This window comes from Molothrus aeneus, chromosome 2, assembly GCF_037042795.1.
Source record: "Molothrus aeneus isolate 106 chromosome 2, BPBGC_Maene_1.0, whole genome shotgun sequence".
In the NCBI taxonomy this organism is placed as follows: domain Eukaryota; kingdom Metazoa; phylum Chordata; class Aves; order Passeriformes; family Icteridae; genus Molothrus; species Molothrus aeneus.
Genome location: NC_089647.1, coordinates 26,707,325 through 26,725,686, shown reverse-complemented (window position 1 = coordinate 26,725,686; position 18,362 = coordinate 26,707,325). Strand labels below are relative to the sequence as shown.

General features: G+C 43.6%; 1 protein-coding gene across 1 annotated transcript in view; it reads left to right on the top strand.

Moving 5' to 3' along the window:
- TBX15 (T-box transcription factor 15) overlaps positions 1-18,362 on the top strand; it is an 87,942-nt gene that overhangs the window by 65,087 nt on the left and 4,493 nt on the right. Inside the window, exons 6-7 of the mRNA XM_066569630.1 lie at positions 1,186-1,250; positions 8,077-8,174. Of these exons, the coding sequence (XP_066425727.1) occupies positions 1,186-1,250; positions 8,077-8,174 (163 nt within the window). The remainder of the gene's footprint in view (positions 1-1,185; positions 1,251-8,076; positions 8,175-18,362) is intronic.

Genomic DNA, 18,362 nt, shown 5'->3' with positions numbered 1-18,362 from the left:
CTGCCTGCATGCCCTCCAGTGGCTGCAGAGTGTTGCCTTACTGGGGGAAGTGTCTCTGGAAACAATTGTAAAATGTTAGCAAATCCACCACAGGGATTCCCTCTGCTGTAATTCCATCCTCCACAGAACATATCTGTCTCTGTACACACAAGTCCCAGGACAGCTGCAAAGTCAGGCTAGCGGAAATTAAGTTCACAAATTAAGCTTCTGCAAAAATAGGAGCTGCATTCCAGATCTGAGGTTAATATCCAGAGTAAGGGCTTGGTTCTGACAGAAGCAAAACACCTGCAAATCCCCTTCAGATCAGACTGTATTAAACTAGTCCCTTTTGAGCAGTTTCAGCAAAACCACCTCAAATTTGGTAGGTTCTGGAGATCTCACTCTTCTTTCATTCCAAACATAGAATCTTTAGGACAAGCTGAGGCTGGCAGAGGGAAGCTCTTTTGCTACACTGGGTTGTGGAATAGCCAACAGGGAGTATAACACCACAGGCTGCAAGGTCAAGATCCCAGTGTTTTAGTCCGTACTTACCAACACAGAATTCATGCTTAAAAATAAAGCAGGAAAGCAGATTCCTCCAAAGCACTCAGTCTGGCTGCTACCTCCTTTGTTTAGAGGAGGGAAAAAAAAATTGAAAAATTTACGGACCAGAAAACTCTTGAGGGCTGCCTTGATGCTAACCAGAACAACAGCAACTTGTATGTGTGACTGGGTGGGCACCTGACATTTTTGGGGGCTGTAGCCTGTGCTTTTCTTTTCAGCATTGTTTGAAAGTCCATGAGTTGCCTCCAGCTTCTGGATATCTGGAGTGTTGAGGCTGAGATAACTCAGATAGCAGCCAAACTTGAGCAGAGTGCCTGCTTCCCAAACCATGTAGCCATTGATAAATAACAGCTCCTGGGGCTTTGCACCTGGTGTACTTCTACTCCAGGAATAATTTCTCAGCCCCAGCACTGTGCCAGGTTTCCTAATGCTACCATGATTTCTGTCTCTGGTGACATGTTTTGATAAGCAGATTATCTGTTCGTGGATAATGGAAGGGCACATTTGACAGACGTCTGGGGAAATAAGTGTGAAAGATCATTGTAGGGGTGGCTTGCGTGAGAATAGAAATAATCCACAATTTTCATTTGTTGAAAGAAAAATAATTGAAAATATCAATTAATTTTTTTTTCTTCCTTTTAGATCACCAGATTAAAAATTGACAGAAACCCCTTTGCCAAAGGTTTCAGAGATTCTGGGAGAAACAGGTAACAGAAACTTGTTTGTGTTTCCTCACTGATCTCTTCCCTCCTTTCCCTGGTGAGTGCACAGGGCAAATGTCTATGGTTGAGAAAGGTATTTTTTTATTTTAAAATGAGAAACAGAGATAGAAAAACAGGGGGTTGCAGATTGTAAAACAGACAAATAGGTCACAGCTTAACACTGTGCAGAAGAATTATTCATTATTACATGTAAGGTTGGCTGGAGGACATTTTTAAATTTTAATTTTCACAGGTAATGCCAAAGCTTGGAGAGCAAATGCTTGCTTTATGTTAGGAGAAAAAATAAGTTTCTCATAGGTGTGAAGGATAAAAGTGCAAAAAATGTTCTAGTTCCAAATAATTTCAATTTTTATCCAGTGGTGTCCAATGGTTTCAATTTGACTGTGTTGCTTAATTTTGTCATGATTTTTATGGAAAAATTAAGTAGAATGCCTTAAATATTATTTAGAAGAAATTATATTTTAACAGCACAGTAGTTAAAAGAAACTACTTTAATCAATCCCCCCACTGTATTAGTAAAAGACGTTACAGAGTTATCGAAAAAAGGTAAGAAAATCCAAAAAAGTTTCAACTTTTTCTGCCGTTCATGTATCCTACAGCAGAATGTGCAGCAGATGTAAATATTTCAGATCTAAATGATGTAGGTATCCTTTAAATCAGTGTAACAAAGGCTTTAAACCTTAATTATACAATTAGACATATATGACTACATTACAAGAAGCCTAGGGTTGTAAAGCAAAGCTGTGAGTGCGCAGACCAGAGTAAAAGTTGTGTGCATAGCCCTCATTTGCTGTCCCCATGGGTGCTGTAACTCAGTTTTACTTGCATGCTCCTGTTGTGTGTGTTTACCAGGACTGCTGTCTCCTTCATAAGGAGGTTTGGTGAGGTCAGTGCTCATGAATGAGCAGCTGCCCTGTGTTTTCCACCACTCACTTCAGTGCTACTCTCTCCATCATCCCAAAGAAGACATTCAAAGGACCTGAGCTCAGCTCCTCTGCTGTTATCTTACTGAATTTATGCATGAAGATGTTGCCACTCTCATTTAATCCCCACTGTGATCACCAGTTCTCCTTGAGGCACATGTGACTTTTATTCTGCTCTCCTCTCCTGTGTGGGGAAAGCAAAGTGTGTCCTGGGTACGAGATCTTCCCCGTGTGCACAGATACAGCTGCACTGGGGGCTGGGTTTGGGAGAGGGATTGATGCAGTTCCAGGTACATGGTGGGCTGCATTAATGTGGAAGGCATTAATAAGGTCCTAGCTCAGTGAATTTGGACAGTTTCCTGAAAAGGTTGGGAATTGCTGATCTCTGTAGCTCATTGATTTAAGAAAGGGCAGGAAATTGCTACACGGCTGCAGCTGTGGGGAGGGCTCAGTAAGGCTCTCTGCTGATGTAAAGAGGAATTAAAATCTTTAAGGTATTACACATCAAAGGGAGCAGCCTGAGGCTTTAGGAAGAAAAAAACAGGCAAAGGTATTTGCAAGCATATATAGCAGTCAGGCGCCTGCCTCACAAGCAGGGGTCTGGCTGCAGTTGCACTGCTGTTGTCAGCTACAGGCGGACACAAATGCTCAGCTGCCTCCTTCCCAGAGGACACTTAACACAGATATTCCCATAGGAGGGGGGAAAGCATTGAAGTCCAAGCTGTGTGTGGAAAGGACTTTTCGAATGGGACTTTCCTTAACTGTGCTGGATGGCTTTTCTCTCCCTTGTGAATCTGTAATCTCATTAGGATCACTGGTCAAAAAACAATTATGATACTCTGCAACTTCCCATGTCCTTCCCACAGTTCAGTCAACTGCAATGCCTCAGACTGGCTGGAGAAGGTCCTGCTGAAAATGAAAATTTCTCCTTTGCAAAAGAAATAGGGTAATTTGAAGAAGGGCCATTTGTGAATCAGCCAAGTGAGTAGTCATGTTCAAAAGGTTTTATGTATAAGGAATTAAAAGAAAAAATATAGGTGTGGCAGCAGCAAGAGGCAGAGACACAGAATTCTGAGGCAACTCCAGGACATCCTATTCCAGAGACATTGGATACTGAGTCAGAGCCATGGTTATTGGCCAGGAAATGATGGAGGAAAGAACTCCCAGGGACATGGTGGATGATAAGGAACTCTTAAGCCACTTCTTTCCTAGGATATTTCCTTTCTGCTTTATGTTGAGGCTCTTCCATTAAATGGAGATGGATATTTTTCCTCCACTTATTTATTGTTATTGTTTCATTGCTGTCTCCTGCTGCAGAAATTGTGGAGGCGACTGTTGTTTTTAAAACTAGCTTCCATTTTGAATCTTTCACTTCTGTCAGCATGCAGCCTGCCCCTTTATTTCCTGTGATCTCCCTTCATCAGTGCAAGAGGCTGCTAAAACCCTGCTGCTCTGGGGATACCCCATCATAGTGTGACTGACTGTGCCCATATGAGGGAGCAATCTTTTCCCAGCTCCTTTCTTGGATCTCTGTCACTTATTTTCATGAGTGTCTCTCCAGTCCTTACTGCCTCAGTCCTTGAGCTGGGAGAAGGAACACTGAGGTGTTTCAGAGGGAAGGATGAAAACAGCTCAGCAACTTGCTAATGTTAAGCAGCCTTTGAGTGCTCAAACCATGTTAAGTAATGGAGTTTGGGAATCTAACCATGAGCCTTGTTGGATGGCAGAGGTAGCCTGTCATTGAAGGTCAATCCTAGTTCATGTTTATTAGAGATTCTCTCTATCTGAGTTTTGGGCTTTCCTCACTTTTTGCAAAAGCACATAAAGTCTCTGTATAAATGCAACAAGAGAAGTTCCTGATGTTGAAAGAGAAGTTTTCTGGTGGTGAAAGGATACCCACATAATGTATGAATAAGGCAGGTTATTACTTGGTTGCTTTCCTAAACTTCAAGAGATTGAGAAACCTGTTTTTGACATATGGAGCTCAGCTAGCCAAATGTTTGGGTAGTGAGGGTGCAGGTTTAATGCCACAGAGGTTATTTTTAGAGACTGGGTAAAGTTCATCTGACAGTGGGATGCTTGCAGCAGCTCCTTATCCAGGAGGAAGCCAGAAGGGAAAACAGTCAGGAAATTCAACAGGGTGATGGAAGAAAAAATCCCTAGGCTGAAGGAAAAGCCAGCACTTTCCTTTCAGATGTGGGCAGCTGAGGTGAATAAAAGTTGTTTGTTTGGAAGTACTCTTTGAGCTTTGTCTAGGATAAGAGAGCCAGGAGGACACTTGGAGCCAATAGTTTGGCTTCCCCAGCAAACAATGAAATGATGGCCTGAATCCTGTGTGCAGTGGAAATGGCAGGATCAGCCATATGGGACGGATTATGGAGGTGCACAGATAGCTCGTTTCATTTTTCAGACAATGGAACTGTTTCATTTATTGCCTATTATTAAAACTTTATAGCACTAAAAATAAAAGAATGAATGAAAAAGAGAGAGCAAATTTTGGATACCTTTTAAAGCACTGACCTTATTAAAAAAATGCTGGCAGTGAGACCTTCTGATAATTTTTTTTTTACTTCCTTCATAAAGATGGTGTGAGAGGGAAGGGTTTATGGCCTGATAGATATTTTGAAGTTAATTTTTCAGTGCAGTTCCTTGGAAGAGAAAGTAGATGCCACATGGATAATGTTCAGCTCACTTGGTATCAGCAACCCTCAGCAAAGGCCCTCCAAATTTCCTGACATTTCAGAAACACTGAAAACAATTATTTTTTTGTCAACATTTATTATTGTCCCAAAATGTCTCTTCATTGGCCAGGTGGGGATCCTTTTCCTTGTTAGGGGGTGGAACACACATACAGAATGGCACTCCAGTACTTCTGCTGACTGTGGGAGCACACCAATGTCATGAACTGCTACAGGAGACACAGTTATTAGAGTTGACAGGGATTAAACTTCTTGATTCCCACCTCATCCCCTCAACATTTTCCTTCAAAAATAGGAATTCATCGCAGACAGAACAAAGGCTGGGGCTAGGGCTGTAAAATCAGTACACAAAGGTGGTGTGCCTTCTAACAAAGAGTTGTTTTTAGCACGAATGAATGTTTTTTCCTCTCCAAGACTCCATTCATAGTGTGGTAGCTGCCTAGCAGGTTAGCACATGAAGGTGCTATCTCATGGGTCTTGTCTGATACCTGGAAGGATGTGAAAATTCAGTAAGGATGTGTTCTGCTTAGAAGCTGTTTCAAAAACACCCACAACATTCAACATTTTTTCTGCATGAAGAAAAAGAGTTCCAAAACCCAGACACCAAAGATAAAAAAAAAGAAACCCACAAACTAATGGGGAAAAAAGGTTGATCTAGTATATAGAGGCTTAAATTTGTGCGTAGGAGAAGTGGACATAAGTTTGAGCTCTGTCACCCACATGCTCAGAGAGGATATTTTATACACGTGTTCAACATATGGAAACTTGTGGGAGTAAAGGATTCACATTTGGGGAAGGAAGAGCCAACTGTGGAGTTTGACATTCATTCTTCAGGTACCTGTGACACCACGCTGCCCTCAGCTTTGCAGGGCAAGGCCACACTGTTGCTGCCAGCAGGCACAGTGTGAAAGGGGACGGGTGGCAGGAGCTGTGTTCACAGCAAGGGGCATGTTGTAGAGCTGCTCCCCTGGAGCAGGAGGAGGTCGGTCCCTGTTGGTGTTGGCATCCTTCCTTCCTCTGACATGCAGGGCAGGAATAGAGCAGCTTTACAAGCTGCTCTGACACTCTCAGTGCTGCCATTTACCCCCTATCAGCCCACAGACGCAGTCAAGTCCAACCCTTGAAAGCAATATATTATTCCCAATTTACTGTTTTATTTCTTCTTTTTATTATGTCTTGGCTATTCTTTTTTTTTTTTTCCTTTTATTTTAGAAGTAGAAATTATATGATGCCTTTGAGAATTGTATTGATATAGGGGAAAGAGTTAAATGGAAAGCTAGAAACCTTGAATCGTGAGTCAATTGAAGAGCTGATCATGATGTAGGGAGAGGCAAGGGTAATAGATTTAATCTACTTTTACTGCCTCCATGAGCCACCTCCTATTAGGGACTGGATTTCACTGGAGGTGAGTTGTGAGAGCTAGAGCGCTGTGCTGGTGCAAAGTGAGGTTGTGTACCTGGGGATCTAAGGACTGAGCCAGACTGTGTGTCACTGCTCTCAGTAGTGTGGGGAAGCCTCCCTGCTTCCCCACACGATCCTGTGGCAGACACAGAGCAGCTGGAGTAGCACAGCTGGAAATTTCAGTCTGCATTTCTGATACATTACGTGGTTCTAATCATCAAGGCAAGTCCTTTCAACAACAGGTCTGGCTGCATTGCAACTTGTTCAGGGCATTTTATGCCCCCTGGATATACAGTACCCAGGTATACAGAAAGTCTTCCCTCAGTGTTTGGGCTGGGGATCATTTCTTGAGGCTGCAAAAATGTACTGTTCTCTTCCTGGCTGTGTGTGTTGAGAAGCAGATGGAGTCTGAACATGTGTGACTTTCATACACAGGGAGCAGAGGAAATCCTGTGGGTGGTACCAGTAGTCAAAGGGCAGCTTCTGCACACAGAGCCCAGCTTGGCCGATGGGTTCAAATTCTGCCCTGCCTTGTTGCATCTGAGCTCCATGAGCTGGCAGAGGCCACTGTATTAACCAAATAGTTTTGTTGTAATATGCTCAGCACTAGTGTGAGACTGCTATGCAAAGATGTCTTCTGTTTCTACTTCTAACAGCTTAGCAGCTAATAAACACCATGCAACAACCTCTCTTCTAAACCTCCTCTTAAAATACAGAGTTTGGTTTGCCAACTCCAATGTATTTAAAGCATCCAAGCTTCCGGGGAGACTTTGGAAAGTTAACTGAGTGAGTGGAGGCATGTGCAGAAAGACATTTTCAGAAGGAAAAGGCAGCTCCAGTGTCAGTTCAACATCTGATGAGCAGCTCTGGGGATGTTGTGCCTTTTGCATTGAAAGGGGATATGTTCTCGCATTTGATGAAGAATCTCTCCTGGTATTCAGTCAGTGCAAGGGCTGTAACCTACTGTGGGAAAACAGGCTGGGGAAGGTGAGGAATGGGGAACAGAGTACAACTTCCACTGAGGAGAGCCTTTCCTGGGAAGAAACTCCAGTGGGTTTGATAACACTCCTGTGTCCTCACTGAGCCTGTGGCACTAAGAGACTTCCAGCAGAGCTAGGAGTTTGTGGTGACAACAAGAAAAAATCTGAATCCTCAGCCTTTCAAGAAGAAAAATTCTCACTTGGTTTTTGGCTTTTTTCTCTTTGATAAGTGTTTTTGGTGAGTTAGGGACCCAAAGCAGCTGTATCACTGACCTTTTAGAAAGAGCATCTTACACATTTCTAGTCGAAGTTCAAAACCAAGAAGATTCCCTTTTTGATGGCTTCTCGTAGCACTTTGGAACAGTGTCCAGAACTGTGAAGTGGCAGGGAAAGGCAATTCACAAAATCTCTCTGATTACATAGTCTGAGTCCCAGGCCTTCTTTATTTGCATCACAGCTTATCCAAAATTGTGGAGGGCCACTCAATGATAAATTGAGTATGCCTTAAGGAGCTGACAGTCGTGCGTCCCCTGGAAAGCAGACAGAAGGCTTGAGATTCTTGCTAGAAAGGAAAAAGGCATTTATAGACCGCTAGGAACTTTTGAAATCCTGGGCTGGGGAAATTTCATTTTACTCTCGTGGTCAGCACCTGTGAGGGAAGACTCACTTGAGGAATTCACAGATGCCAGGTGACCTTTCAGTGGCTGCTGGCAGCTTGCCAAGCAAGGTCAGAGCCTTCTTTCCTCAGTGCCTGTATCCCCAGCTGGTGACATTCTTATTCACTCCTTATTTTCTTTCCTTTGCACAGGACAGGGCTGGAGGCCATCATGGAGACCTACGCCTTTTGGCGGCCCCCCGTGCGCACTCTCACCTTTGAAGATTTCACTACCATGCAGAAGCAGCAAGGTGAGTGAACAAAGAGATGGCAAGAAAGAGATTGCTCTTTCTCCTGTAGAAAGAGCAGGAGAAGAGGACATAAAAGCAGCAATGCACACACTTTGCTGTGCGTCCAGCAAGTGGAATGGGGATGTCACACACATTGTCGAGGTCTTGGCTGAAGTGAGAGGATACAGAGCAGAGAGGGGGATGGAAACAGTGGGCAGTGTCTTATGAGGTGCAATGGAATCACTTGGGTTCCCTGGTCTCCCAAGAGCTAGAGTCCTAAGAGCTAGAAGGAGGAGCAGGAAGCATTGTAGGGTTGGGCAAATCAGCCCAAGTACACAGCATGAGTTAAATGTGAAGAGAACACAGAAAGACTGAGGAAATTCTCAGCCATGTTGTTCTCCATTTACAGTTTACATTTGCCATTTGTATGCAAACACAAGGGGAAGTAGTGGGGTGGGGGTGGGATTTGCCCTCTGGAAGTTTTAGGAGACCAAGAATATGTCTCCCTTTGGGGTCATGCTACCCTGATTTCAAAACAGAGTGGCCTTGCTGGAGACATTTTCTGCTAGTAAGAATCTGGGAGGAATTATTGGATAGGCCAAGTGTTCATGCTGTGTCTTTTCATAGCTTCTGCCCTTTACATATCTCATTAGTTAAGTAGGGCTTTCATCTCTAGTTTCAGGCCATGTTGCTATTTTGCTTTTTGCAGAGGTAGGTCTTTCCCATTCACTTTAGTGCAGCTATTTCTAGTTAAAAGCAGTGATCACTGAGAAAGAGTTATCAAGGCAGCAGCCTGATACTTTTTTTTTATTACAATGTACATGCAAGAAAAGAAGCAATTCAAAATGGTGTTCAAATGTGACACCAGCAAAGGTAAGCAATCAACACCAAATGCCTGCCCTGTGTAGCAGATCTCCAGCCTCTCATATTCAGTCTTGACATCACCCCCAAAACTTCCCTCCAGATCTTGAATCCACCTAGGGATGGATGGTGTGTTCTCCTCAAGATGCAGGGAAGCAGTGGTGGCTGTTGGGGTTGCCCATCACTGAGGCAGAATCAGAAGAGTGTTCAGCTGAGGAATCTCTTCTTGCTTGTTGACTGTCCCCATGCCAGTTCCACATGCAACACCCCAGGGCCCAGGTCATCTGCTAAATATTTTTTCTGATGGCACAGCACAGAAGTAGGACAGAGCACGCTCCAGTCAGCTCTGTTAGACTCCCCATGCATGGTCTTCACCTGACCACCCAACTCCTCTTGAATAGCACAGCATGGGGCAGGAGGGACTTTGCACAAGCTCAGGGGCTTGTGTCGAGGAGCACTTGTGGTGGGGCACGTGGTCAGAGATGGGTTAAAGCAAGGATTTAGAAATGTTTTCATCACCCACCTAAATAGAAACATAACAGCCTCTCCTCCTGGTCACAGTCACTGAAGCAGCCTCTCTCCGATGTCTCACCCCCTATCCGGGCTCGCCTGCCTCCCTCCCCTCAGTTATCAGATAACATCCTAGTGCCTGGTCCAACTACTGCTTACGTGGTAAGGTAATATTAGGAAAGGAAAATATTTAATGTATTTTTAGCTTGTTATAATATAGTTAGGCAGCTGAAAAGCCAGAAAGCAGGCCAGTACTCTGTAACCAGCAGGCCCTGTGTGGACCACCACCACTGCACCAGAGACAATAAAGCCTAGGGCAGCCCTTAACTGAAGCTGTGTTTACAGGTTGATCTCAAAACCTAACAACTTGTTACAAAAGGGTTTTTGAGCTCAGCATTTAGCCATGTGAAATAATAAATCAGAAATATTCCAACCCTCATAGTGCTCATCTCTCCGATAACTGCTGTAACAAGCTGACCCCAGTCTCAAAAACAGGTGGAAAGCTAAGGTACAAACGTGCTCTATTTTAATTTCTGGCTGCTGGGACAGCCCCCTAAGGCAAGGACAAACATGCTGGTATGGAGTCCTTGGAATTGCTTACAGAAAGAGAAAAAAATGCTGAGGTGGCTTTAAGCCACATGTGATTCCTCCCTCCAAATGTAAGACAACCAGGATATATCGTGCTCACACCTCTTCATCTCCTTGCTTTCAAGCACATGAGCTGGGTGACAGGTGAGTAAATCACTGTTGTTTAAGAGCTGACATCAGCATAAGCCATTGAACCTCAGATCCTCTGAGATTTTACATAGATGTGACTTGCCCCAGCGTTTCCTCCTCACTCATCTGGAGCTTCAGTGCTCTGAGCTGCATGGTGTCATCTCATACCTTTATATATTTGTGAATTAGAAACTTTAAGGGGTTTTTTTTTGTTTCATAAACTGATATTTTAATTCCAGATCCCACTGGTTTCATCAAAGCTGGGTGGATATGTGACATTTCTGAATAAACATTTGAGGACATGCAAGCTTTCCTTTTATCCTCTGAAATGTTGGGAAATTGCCTGGGGGCTACGGGAGACTTTTGGGAGTAGAGGTGTGCACTGCAGCTAAAGAGGAGTGAGTTCTCCCTGCAGAGAGATGAGATGAGGGCAGCAAGAGTGGCCACATGCCTAGGACTGATGAGGAGCAAGCCATGGTTATCCAGCCTATGAGGAGAGAGGGAATAGATAAAAGTACTAAAATAAGATACTGTCTGTGGTGATAGGAAAAAGTACAGTAGGTTCTAGTTACATTAAGTTTAAGGATGTGCTGTAACAGTTTCCCTGTGGGAACTGTGGAATTCAGTTTCGATTTTCTAGAGATGGATTCATCCTACTGTAACAGGAAAAATTACACTTTCAGGGGCAAAAGTTTGGGGCATCAGCAGCATAAATATGGTGTCTTCCTTCCTTTCAAGCTAAATTTTTCTGTGCTACCTGAATTTTCCAAGATAGTATTGCCTAACAAATCCAACTGAATTATTTGGCCAGGTTAGAGATTTGACTGATAAAAATAACTGTATAAATGTGATGATTTTTTGGAGAGCATTTAATTTACTGCCACATGTGCCAGTTTCGAAAAGCTAGTGTATATTCTGAAATGAGGAGCTGACTGATCTCCAAGCTGACAACTACAAATATGCCCTCCTGTAAGGACAATCCTGGTATTACTCTGTAGTCTGGTTCCAGCACTAACTTATCCAGAGCTAAATGAATTAGTGCAGTTCCTAAGAGGCACAAACCCCAAAAATACTGCAAAATGGTCAGTAGTGATGGGGACAGAGGAAGCAAGGCCAATAGAGATTTCTTGGTAAACTGCAAGCATGCAAACATGCTTCATTCAAGAGACTTCAAGTTTTCTGCTCTAACTAAATGCTTATTCCTTTTTGTGGGGTGTTAAAGAGCTAAGGACAAATTTCCCCTCATCCACCTTCTTCATACATTTAATTGTTTACAGGTTTTTATCTCCCCCTTCTGTGCCACTCAAAGTGAATAGAACCAATAATTTAATTTATCTTTTAGTGGGAACTTTTCCAGATTCTTAATAGTTTCTTTAAATACAAGTCTGCACAGAGTATTCCAGACACATCTATGTGATACAATTATCTAAAGATACTACAATTTTTTCCACATTATCCTTTCTGCCATTTGACCTACATCCTAGTGCTTTGCTCATTTGTTTGGCCTAAGCTTTATGTGGAGCAAGGGACACACCAAAATCGATACTTGGTGTGCTGGATGCAGCTGTTTCATGCAGGGATTGAATAACTTTCTAATCTGCACAATAATGGGTTTCAGCTGCCAGGCAAACTGGAGGGTTTGATGTCGCACCCAGTGGCAGATACCTGCTGCAGCTGAGTCCTGTGGTCCATGAGCTTTAGTTGCACGTGTTGCATTGAAGGGCAGCACATCAGCAAGTCCTGGCAGGTCTGTGACCTGAGTGGTCACCATGTTGTCCTACCAAGGGAAAGAACATGCTGCTACTCTTAGCGAAATCCCCTGGCTTGAGAACAAAACCTCTCTTTTGGAGTGCGTAATCCAAAAGTATCCACAGCTTCGCAAGAGTGAGCACCAGGCTGGACACAATCACAGCAGATCTGCAGCCAGCTTTGAAAGAAAGAAGCCCCCCCTGAGAAAAACCTTTGCACGAAATACTCCAAAAATGGCAATCCAGGAGCAGCTGACCTTCTGGGGAACGGTATCACCCACACTGCAGTCTACTTACTGCTGGTGAGAAAGGGGGCTTGGGGTTATTGAATGCATATGGCAGTGAGACGTGCAGAAAGCCAAGAATCTATTAAAGCCTTTAATTGGAATATGTTTTCAAAATTTAGATTGAACCTCATCCAGATTCTCATTATTAAAAATTTGTGGCTCGGTTTCTTGATTTTAAAAGGGAACATAAAAAAGAAAAAAAAAAGAGGGAGAGAAAAAAAGAAAATCAGAGTTCCAGTAACTCTGCATTATGTCACTAAGAGTAAAAAGAGCTGTTGCTGGCTCATTTGTGATATCCAGTTTCCCACATGATATGGTGATGAGCAGATCATTATCAGTGACTCTAAGTTTTGTGAGGACATAGAGACTAAAACGGCAGTATTAGAAGAGTGATGAGTATCTAATCCTTCCTACAAAAGCCGATGGCTTATCAAGAAATGAAATCAAAGCTACCCTGGCAGTTGGTAGGAAGAAGTACCTCCTAAGTAGAACTTCAGGACCAATGTGACAGTCACATGATGTGATCTATCACTAGGCTTGCAGCACATAAAAATTCACTTTGTCATTAAATTATTGTTTTGATGCATGAATAACAAATCCACAAGAGTCAAACATCTTAAACATGACTGGTCAGCTCTCAGGGCAGCTTTCCTTCCAAATGGGCTCTTTTCTTGAATAAGTGCTTTTGCCAGGGATCCAACTAAGGGTAGATGCAGTAGATTCAACCTCTTCTCCATCAGCTTGAGCATCTGCATTGATCTTGGACAGGAGGTAGAGAGTAGAGAGCACACGTCCTAGAGGGTCTGCAAAATTGGCATTAATGGCTCTTGAGATCAGCGTTGGAAATCATCTACAAGGGTGCTGTAGGGAAAAAGGGCTGTGTTCCTTGCTGGTGAGACAGCTGGTGCTAGCTCTAAAGCAGCATGCATGTACAAACTGATTGAGTACAGGTCCCACTGTCCACTTCTGAGAGGGGAATATCTTAACCCGGCAGACTTGTGTCAACAAGAATACGCACAAAAGGCTCCCTCTCCTCGGTGTGGAAGAGATTCAAAGGTCTCATTTAGTGCTGGAAAGGAACAATGTTTTCTTGTAGCAACAATGTTTCCAGACAGACCCTAAGTCTGCATGGGCTATCAGCAGATGTGAGACAGATACCCCGAGCTGAGTTGTTGCTGCTTTTCCAGCTTCTCTGTCTGTAAACATTACCCTTTCTGGGCAGGCATCACCTCTCTCTTGCCAAAGTTTGTCTGTACTGCCTGTAACTTATTCAGTATAATACTCTTCCCCCATAGGGGTGGTGCTCAGAGAGGTGCCCTGATTGCACCCATATGAAAACAAAATCCTGAATACACAAGTGTGTACTGGTGTCAAGTGGAAGGAAGAATGAGCCCTCCAGAACTTCATCTGAAGGCATCACAGGCACCTGGAGGTAGAAAGAAGTATATAACTGTTAAGATCCTTTTGGCTTTATCTGAGATCCTAGACCCCAAAAATAGTGTCTCCCAAAAGAGTGGAGCTGTTTATGCCAAGGGAGGTTGAACCACCTACAAATTCATCTGATTGGTCCCTCGTCTCCCAAAGGCAGTCATCAGTTCTGTCAGCAACGCCACCAGGATAATCTGGATTCTGCTTCCCTTTCAAAATCAATTGCGAACAGTCTAGGCTATTGGCAGAGGTCAGATAGCTGGGTGTGGACCCAATTATCTGCTTGATTCTTTTGACCTTGAAGAGGAGATTGGAAACAGAGCATTTGTTGCCAGAGTTATTGGCATCAAGCGCTGGTTTCTGCTACATACTTGCAATGGCTCGTAGATTGCCTCATTTAAACAAAGCACCAGGGAAAACACTGTTCCAGCTTCTTCTAGGTTGAGCTGCAGATCATTTTTCTTAAGAGAAGGAACATTTTTGGCGCATCACTGGAAATTAAAATGCCCTCCCAGATGTGACACAGGGAGCTGGAAGTCAAAGCCTGTGCCACTTCCCAATGATCTGAAAGGAGCCTGAAGTGCTCTGTTACTCCAGAGAGGTGTTTACCCTGAGTTCCAGTGACTGAAGCCTAACTCTTTGTTATCTGCTGAGTGGTGTTCAGATTTCACATGAATGACTAGAGGTGGGCAATGATACTTTGAAGATTTGAATGGTTTCCTAAGAGTTGCACATAATTTTCTTATTAATAAAAAATTACATGTTCCTTGAACTCGCCACAGTACTTCAATGTTTTTCCTCAGCTGTCTTGGTGCTCTGGATATGGATGGGAATGAAAATCACATCTCCTGAATCATACTCTTTGTCCACATTAGAAAAGAAGGTCGGTTTTTACCATTAGATCTTGAAAATATTTTTTTTCTTGGAGGATGACTGAGGCAAGTTAGAGATAAAACTTTCTGACTGCTCAGTCTGCCTAGAAGAAATTTGTAAGATGTAAGGGGAAGTAAAGTATTATTCTGAATTGTTCTAGATCTACCATTAATTCCAATGATTCTTGTAATTTGAGGCAAACTTATTTAAAAAGTCCTTCTCTATAATTTGCTAACCTTAACCAAAATTTCCTTTCATTCCTCACTTTTGTGCCATACAGTACATACTTTCCCCCTTAAATCCATTGCTGTAATTATCTTCTTTTTTTTATGTGCTCTGTGAGCTGTATCCCAAAGAACTACAAAGCACTCTTTATGTTTCCTCTACAACCCAGCAACTTGGCACGCAATAGGAGTTGAGTCTCATTTGGGCCTTTTAAAGATTTTACCAGCGGATTCATAATTTGATAATTGGCCAAGGGCTCTAGAGAGAAAAAAGGCAGCTACACTCTCTGAAGACAGAAATGGCTCTCATTCCCATGAAAGTGGGAAGTTTTCATTCCTAAAAATAGGGAAGGAGTGAAGAGAGAGTCCAGCACGTCACAGACCAGGTGGCCCTGCCCTTTCTTGGTGAGAAGACAAGGAACAGGCATCAAAGCCATTCAGTTTTCCAAGGTGGTGAGGGAACTCAGAGGGGTCGTAATGGTGATGAAGAATGTCTCAGTCCTTCTGGAGGTTTTAGGTTTGAATTTTGGAAAGCTAGGATTGGGAGCAGAGACCTTGGGCTGCCAGTTATACTTGCAAAGAAAAAGTTGCCATGATAGGTGAGAGCAGGAGTGACACCTGATATTGTGGCATTTAGATGTCTGAAGGCATCAAGCAGGACTGAGGCATGTGCTGCTTGAAGCAGAAATGGATCCAGGTTTGTGCTACGCCTGGCTCCAAAAGGACATGAGATCAGATGGTTACAGTGGCACACTCTGGCCTCATAATCTATTTGTCAGACCGCCTGGCAATCTGCACAAACCCTCCCTCCTGACCTCATAACTCCCTCAGATTCCTATCCTTGGGCAATTAAAAAATTTAATTTTTCTTCTGCGACCAAAGGTGAAGTGACTTGGAAGGCAGAGAGTGAATTTCATATGCCATACTTAGTGTGCATGTGTGTGGAAGTGCACAGAATGGTAGTAGGATTTACCTTTCTGTTCAAATTTGTTTTCCTGCATACATGCCATTACATTTATTTACTGTTGTGTCTGAGGATAGGACACTGCAAAACACTGGTAAGAGTTGCTCTTTCCTGTGTTTTAGAAAGACCCTGTTTATATGTATTCAAGACTGTAGAGTCCTCACAAAAACCAGACCTTTCAGAAATGACTTGGAGTACATCTGCATGGGCAGGCTCCTCTGTGCTCCTTGCTGGCCAGACACATGCCAGCTCCTGGCCAGCTACATTTGGAAAGATGGAGAGTTGCATTAGCATGGCTCTGTGCCCAAGTGAATATAAACTACCTCTCAGGAGGACTTATTTGGCCAAGTTAAGTGCCAGGAGGAGAGTTGTGAGCCAGGTGAATGACTGGTGGCCACAGTCCCTTTTTTCTGCACCCCCAGGTGCTTGGATACATGCCTATCATATGATGAAGATGCTAACATCTTGGGCAGGTGTCAGAAGAGGGTCTGTGGCTCCTCCAGGTGAGGTTATGCACCTATCAATCCAAGCATCAGGTCCTGTTCACATATGGAGGTGGAAGGAGATGGCCTGGCTGAGGCTGTGGGCTGGACAGTGTCCTGTGGGCTCAGCACAGCCTGCAGGCCATGGGCTGACCATGCTGACCCTGTGGTTCATGTCTGGCCACAAGCTAAACCAGCTTGTAGGTGGGAGTGGGCAAAGCTCTTGCATTCAAAGAATAGCTTTGTGCTGCCTGACCCATCCAAACATAAAATCTCAAGACAAACCACCTTGCCGTTCCCATCCTTGTCAGAAAGTAAAGCACAAACTCTGAGGACGTGCAGCAGCATCTGTTTGCAATGTGACAGTGAATACCAGGTCACCCCTGTGTGAGACCAGCCACGCTGAGAGCTGCAGGCTGTGACCAAGTTGTCCAAACTTCTTTAAAGCTCTTGTCTGTCTGGTGAGACTCTACCATTGCACAGGCACTCCTGTTCAGGTATGTTGTGCTGAAGGCAGCTCTGCACTGAGCAAGGGCTTCAGGGACCAAGAGGTTTGTATGGAGGCACTGTAGGTGATGGTAGCATCCAACGCCTGGAAACATTACCAAGGAAAATATGCTGCAGCGGAGTCCAAAGTTTGATTTATGTGCACCTTTCAGATAAAGGAGGTTGGGATAAGTTGAGGGTCAAGTGAATAGTATGGTGTCATTTGTAAGAGAGATCCCAGAAAATTTTCCATGCACAGTTGCTTCAGACTCCCTTGGCACTGATGCTCTCCCCACTATCTTGCTGTTGCCAGAAAGCTCCTTTGGCAAATGCTGGCTGCTGGCAGATGCATTTTCCATCTACACTGCAGTATTAGAAGTTCTCTACGTGATCTGCCTTCTGTGGAAGAGGTCCCTGTAGGATTTCAGATGCCCTGGCACGCTGAATGTTTCCAGAATATTCCAACCCCTCATTTTAAGGCACATCATACCTTATGGACTATGTATGTTTGGGCTGCAGTTTGCCCTTAAATTGTCCTCAACACAAGCTCAGTCTAGGTAAAAGCAAAAGCAAGGGTTTATTTGGGACATACAGGAAGACAGCACCATTACTGTGGCATAGATGGACATGTGACAGGAAGGAAATGCCAGTCATAAGCTATTTGAGGTGGTATTTTAATGGCACCTCTTGTTGATACCCAAAGGAAAAGCTGTAATTTCTTCCCTAAGACTTGTGGGCATGTACCTGACACTGGTGCACAGACAGCATTTCTATTCAGTGTCACAAGAGCGTCCAGAAAAGGAAGGTTTGCCTTTACATCCCACCCTTTCCACATGGTCTCCCTGTCTTCCACCATGATTTCATTCTTCTTTTTCCCTACTTCTCAGTACCAGTTTGCAAATTTTGACTTCTCTTGCACTTGATCATTCTCCAGTTCCCCTCATAGAAAATGCTTCTGTCCTTTTGATAAGGTCAATTTAGTTATCACTTGTATGCCCAGAGATGACAGCATTGCTTGGCTAAACTCTGGACAGAATAGCAGGACACTGTGAGGACAGACACTTTCCCCTGCCATGTGGGGCAGGGTTCAGATACAAAGGAGGGGCCTTTGAAATTCTGAGCCTTCTATGTTATACAAATGTGGCTCAATAAAGGCACATATGTGGAACCAATGCCTGCAGAACCAAAAAATTATCTTCTAGGGGCTGTTCAAAATAGTAATTAATCACTCTGGAGTGATGGTAAGTGTGAAGGTGAGAGATACTGTGACATAGCTGGTAAATACTTTTGGTGTTGGCAATTATTTCCAGGGGAAATGGTGGGTAGAGAAAAGGAACAGAGGGCAACTATCGAGGGATTCATTTTATTCTTGCTTAAATGTGGTTTCAGTTGACTTAAACCAGACCTAACATAGTTTTGTGTATCAGTTTAACTAGATTGGTTTCTATCCATGCCTTCCATTGAAATGACACACACATCTGTTTTTCCAAGACTGTGGTATGGTGTGGATATATTTACTGGGCTTGCTGCCATCTCTAGGGGTATTTGGCTGACTTTGTAACAACTATAGACCAAGTTATAACTTCACAAAAGTCCAGGTTGTGTATGGCCCACACTTGGGGCTGCCAG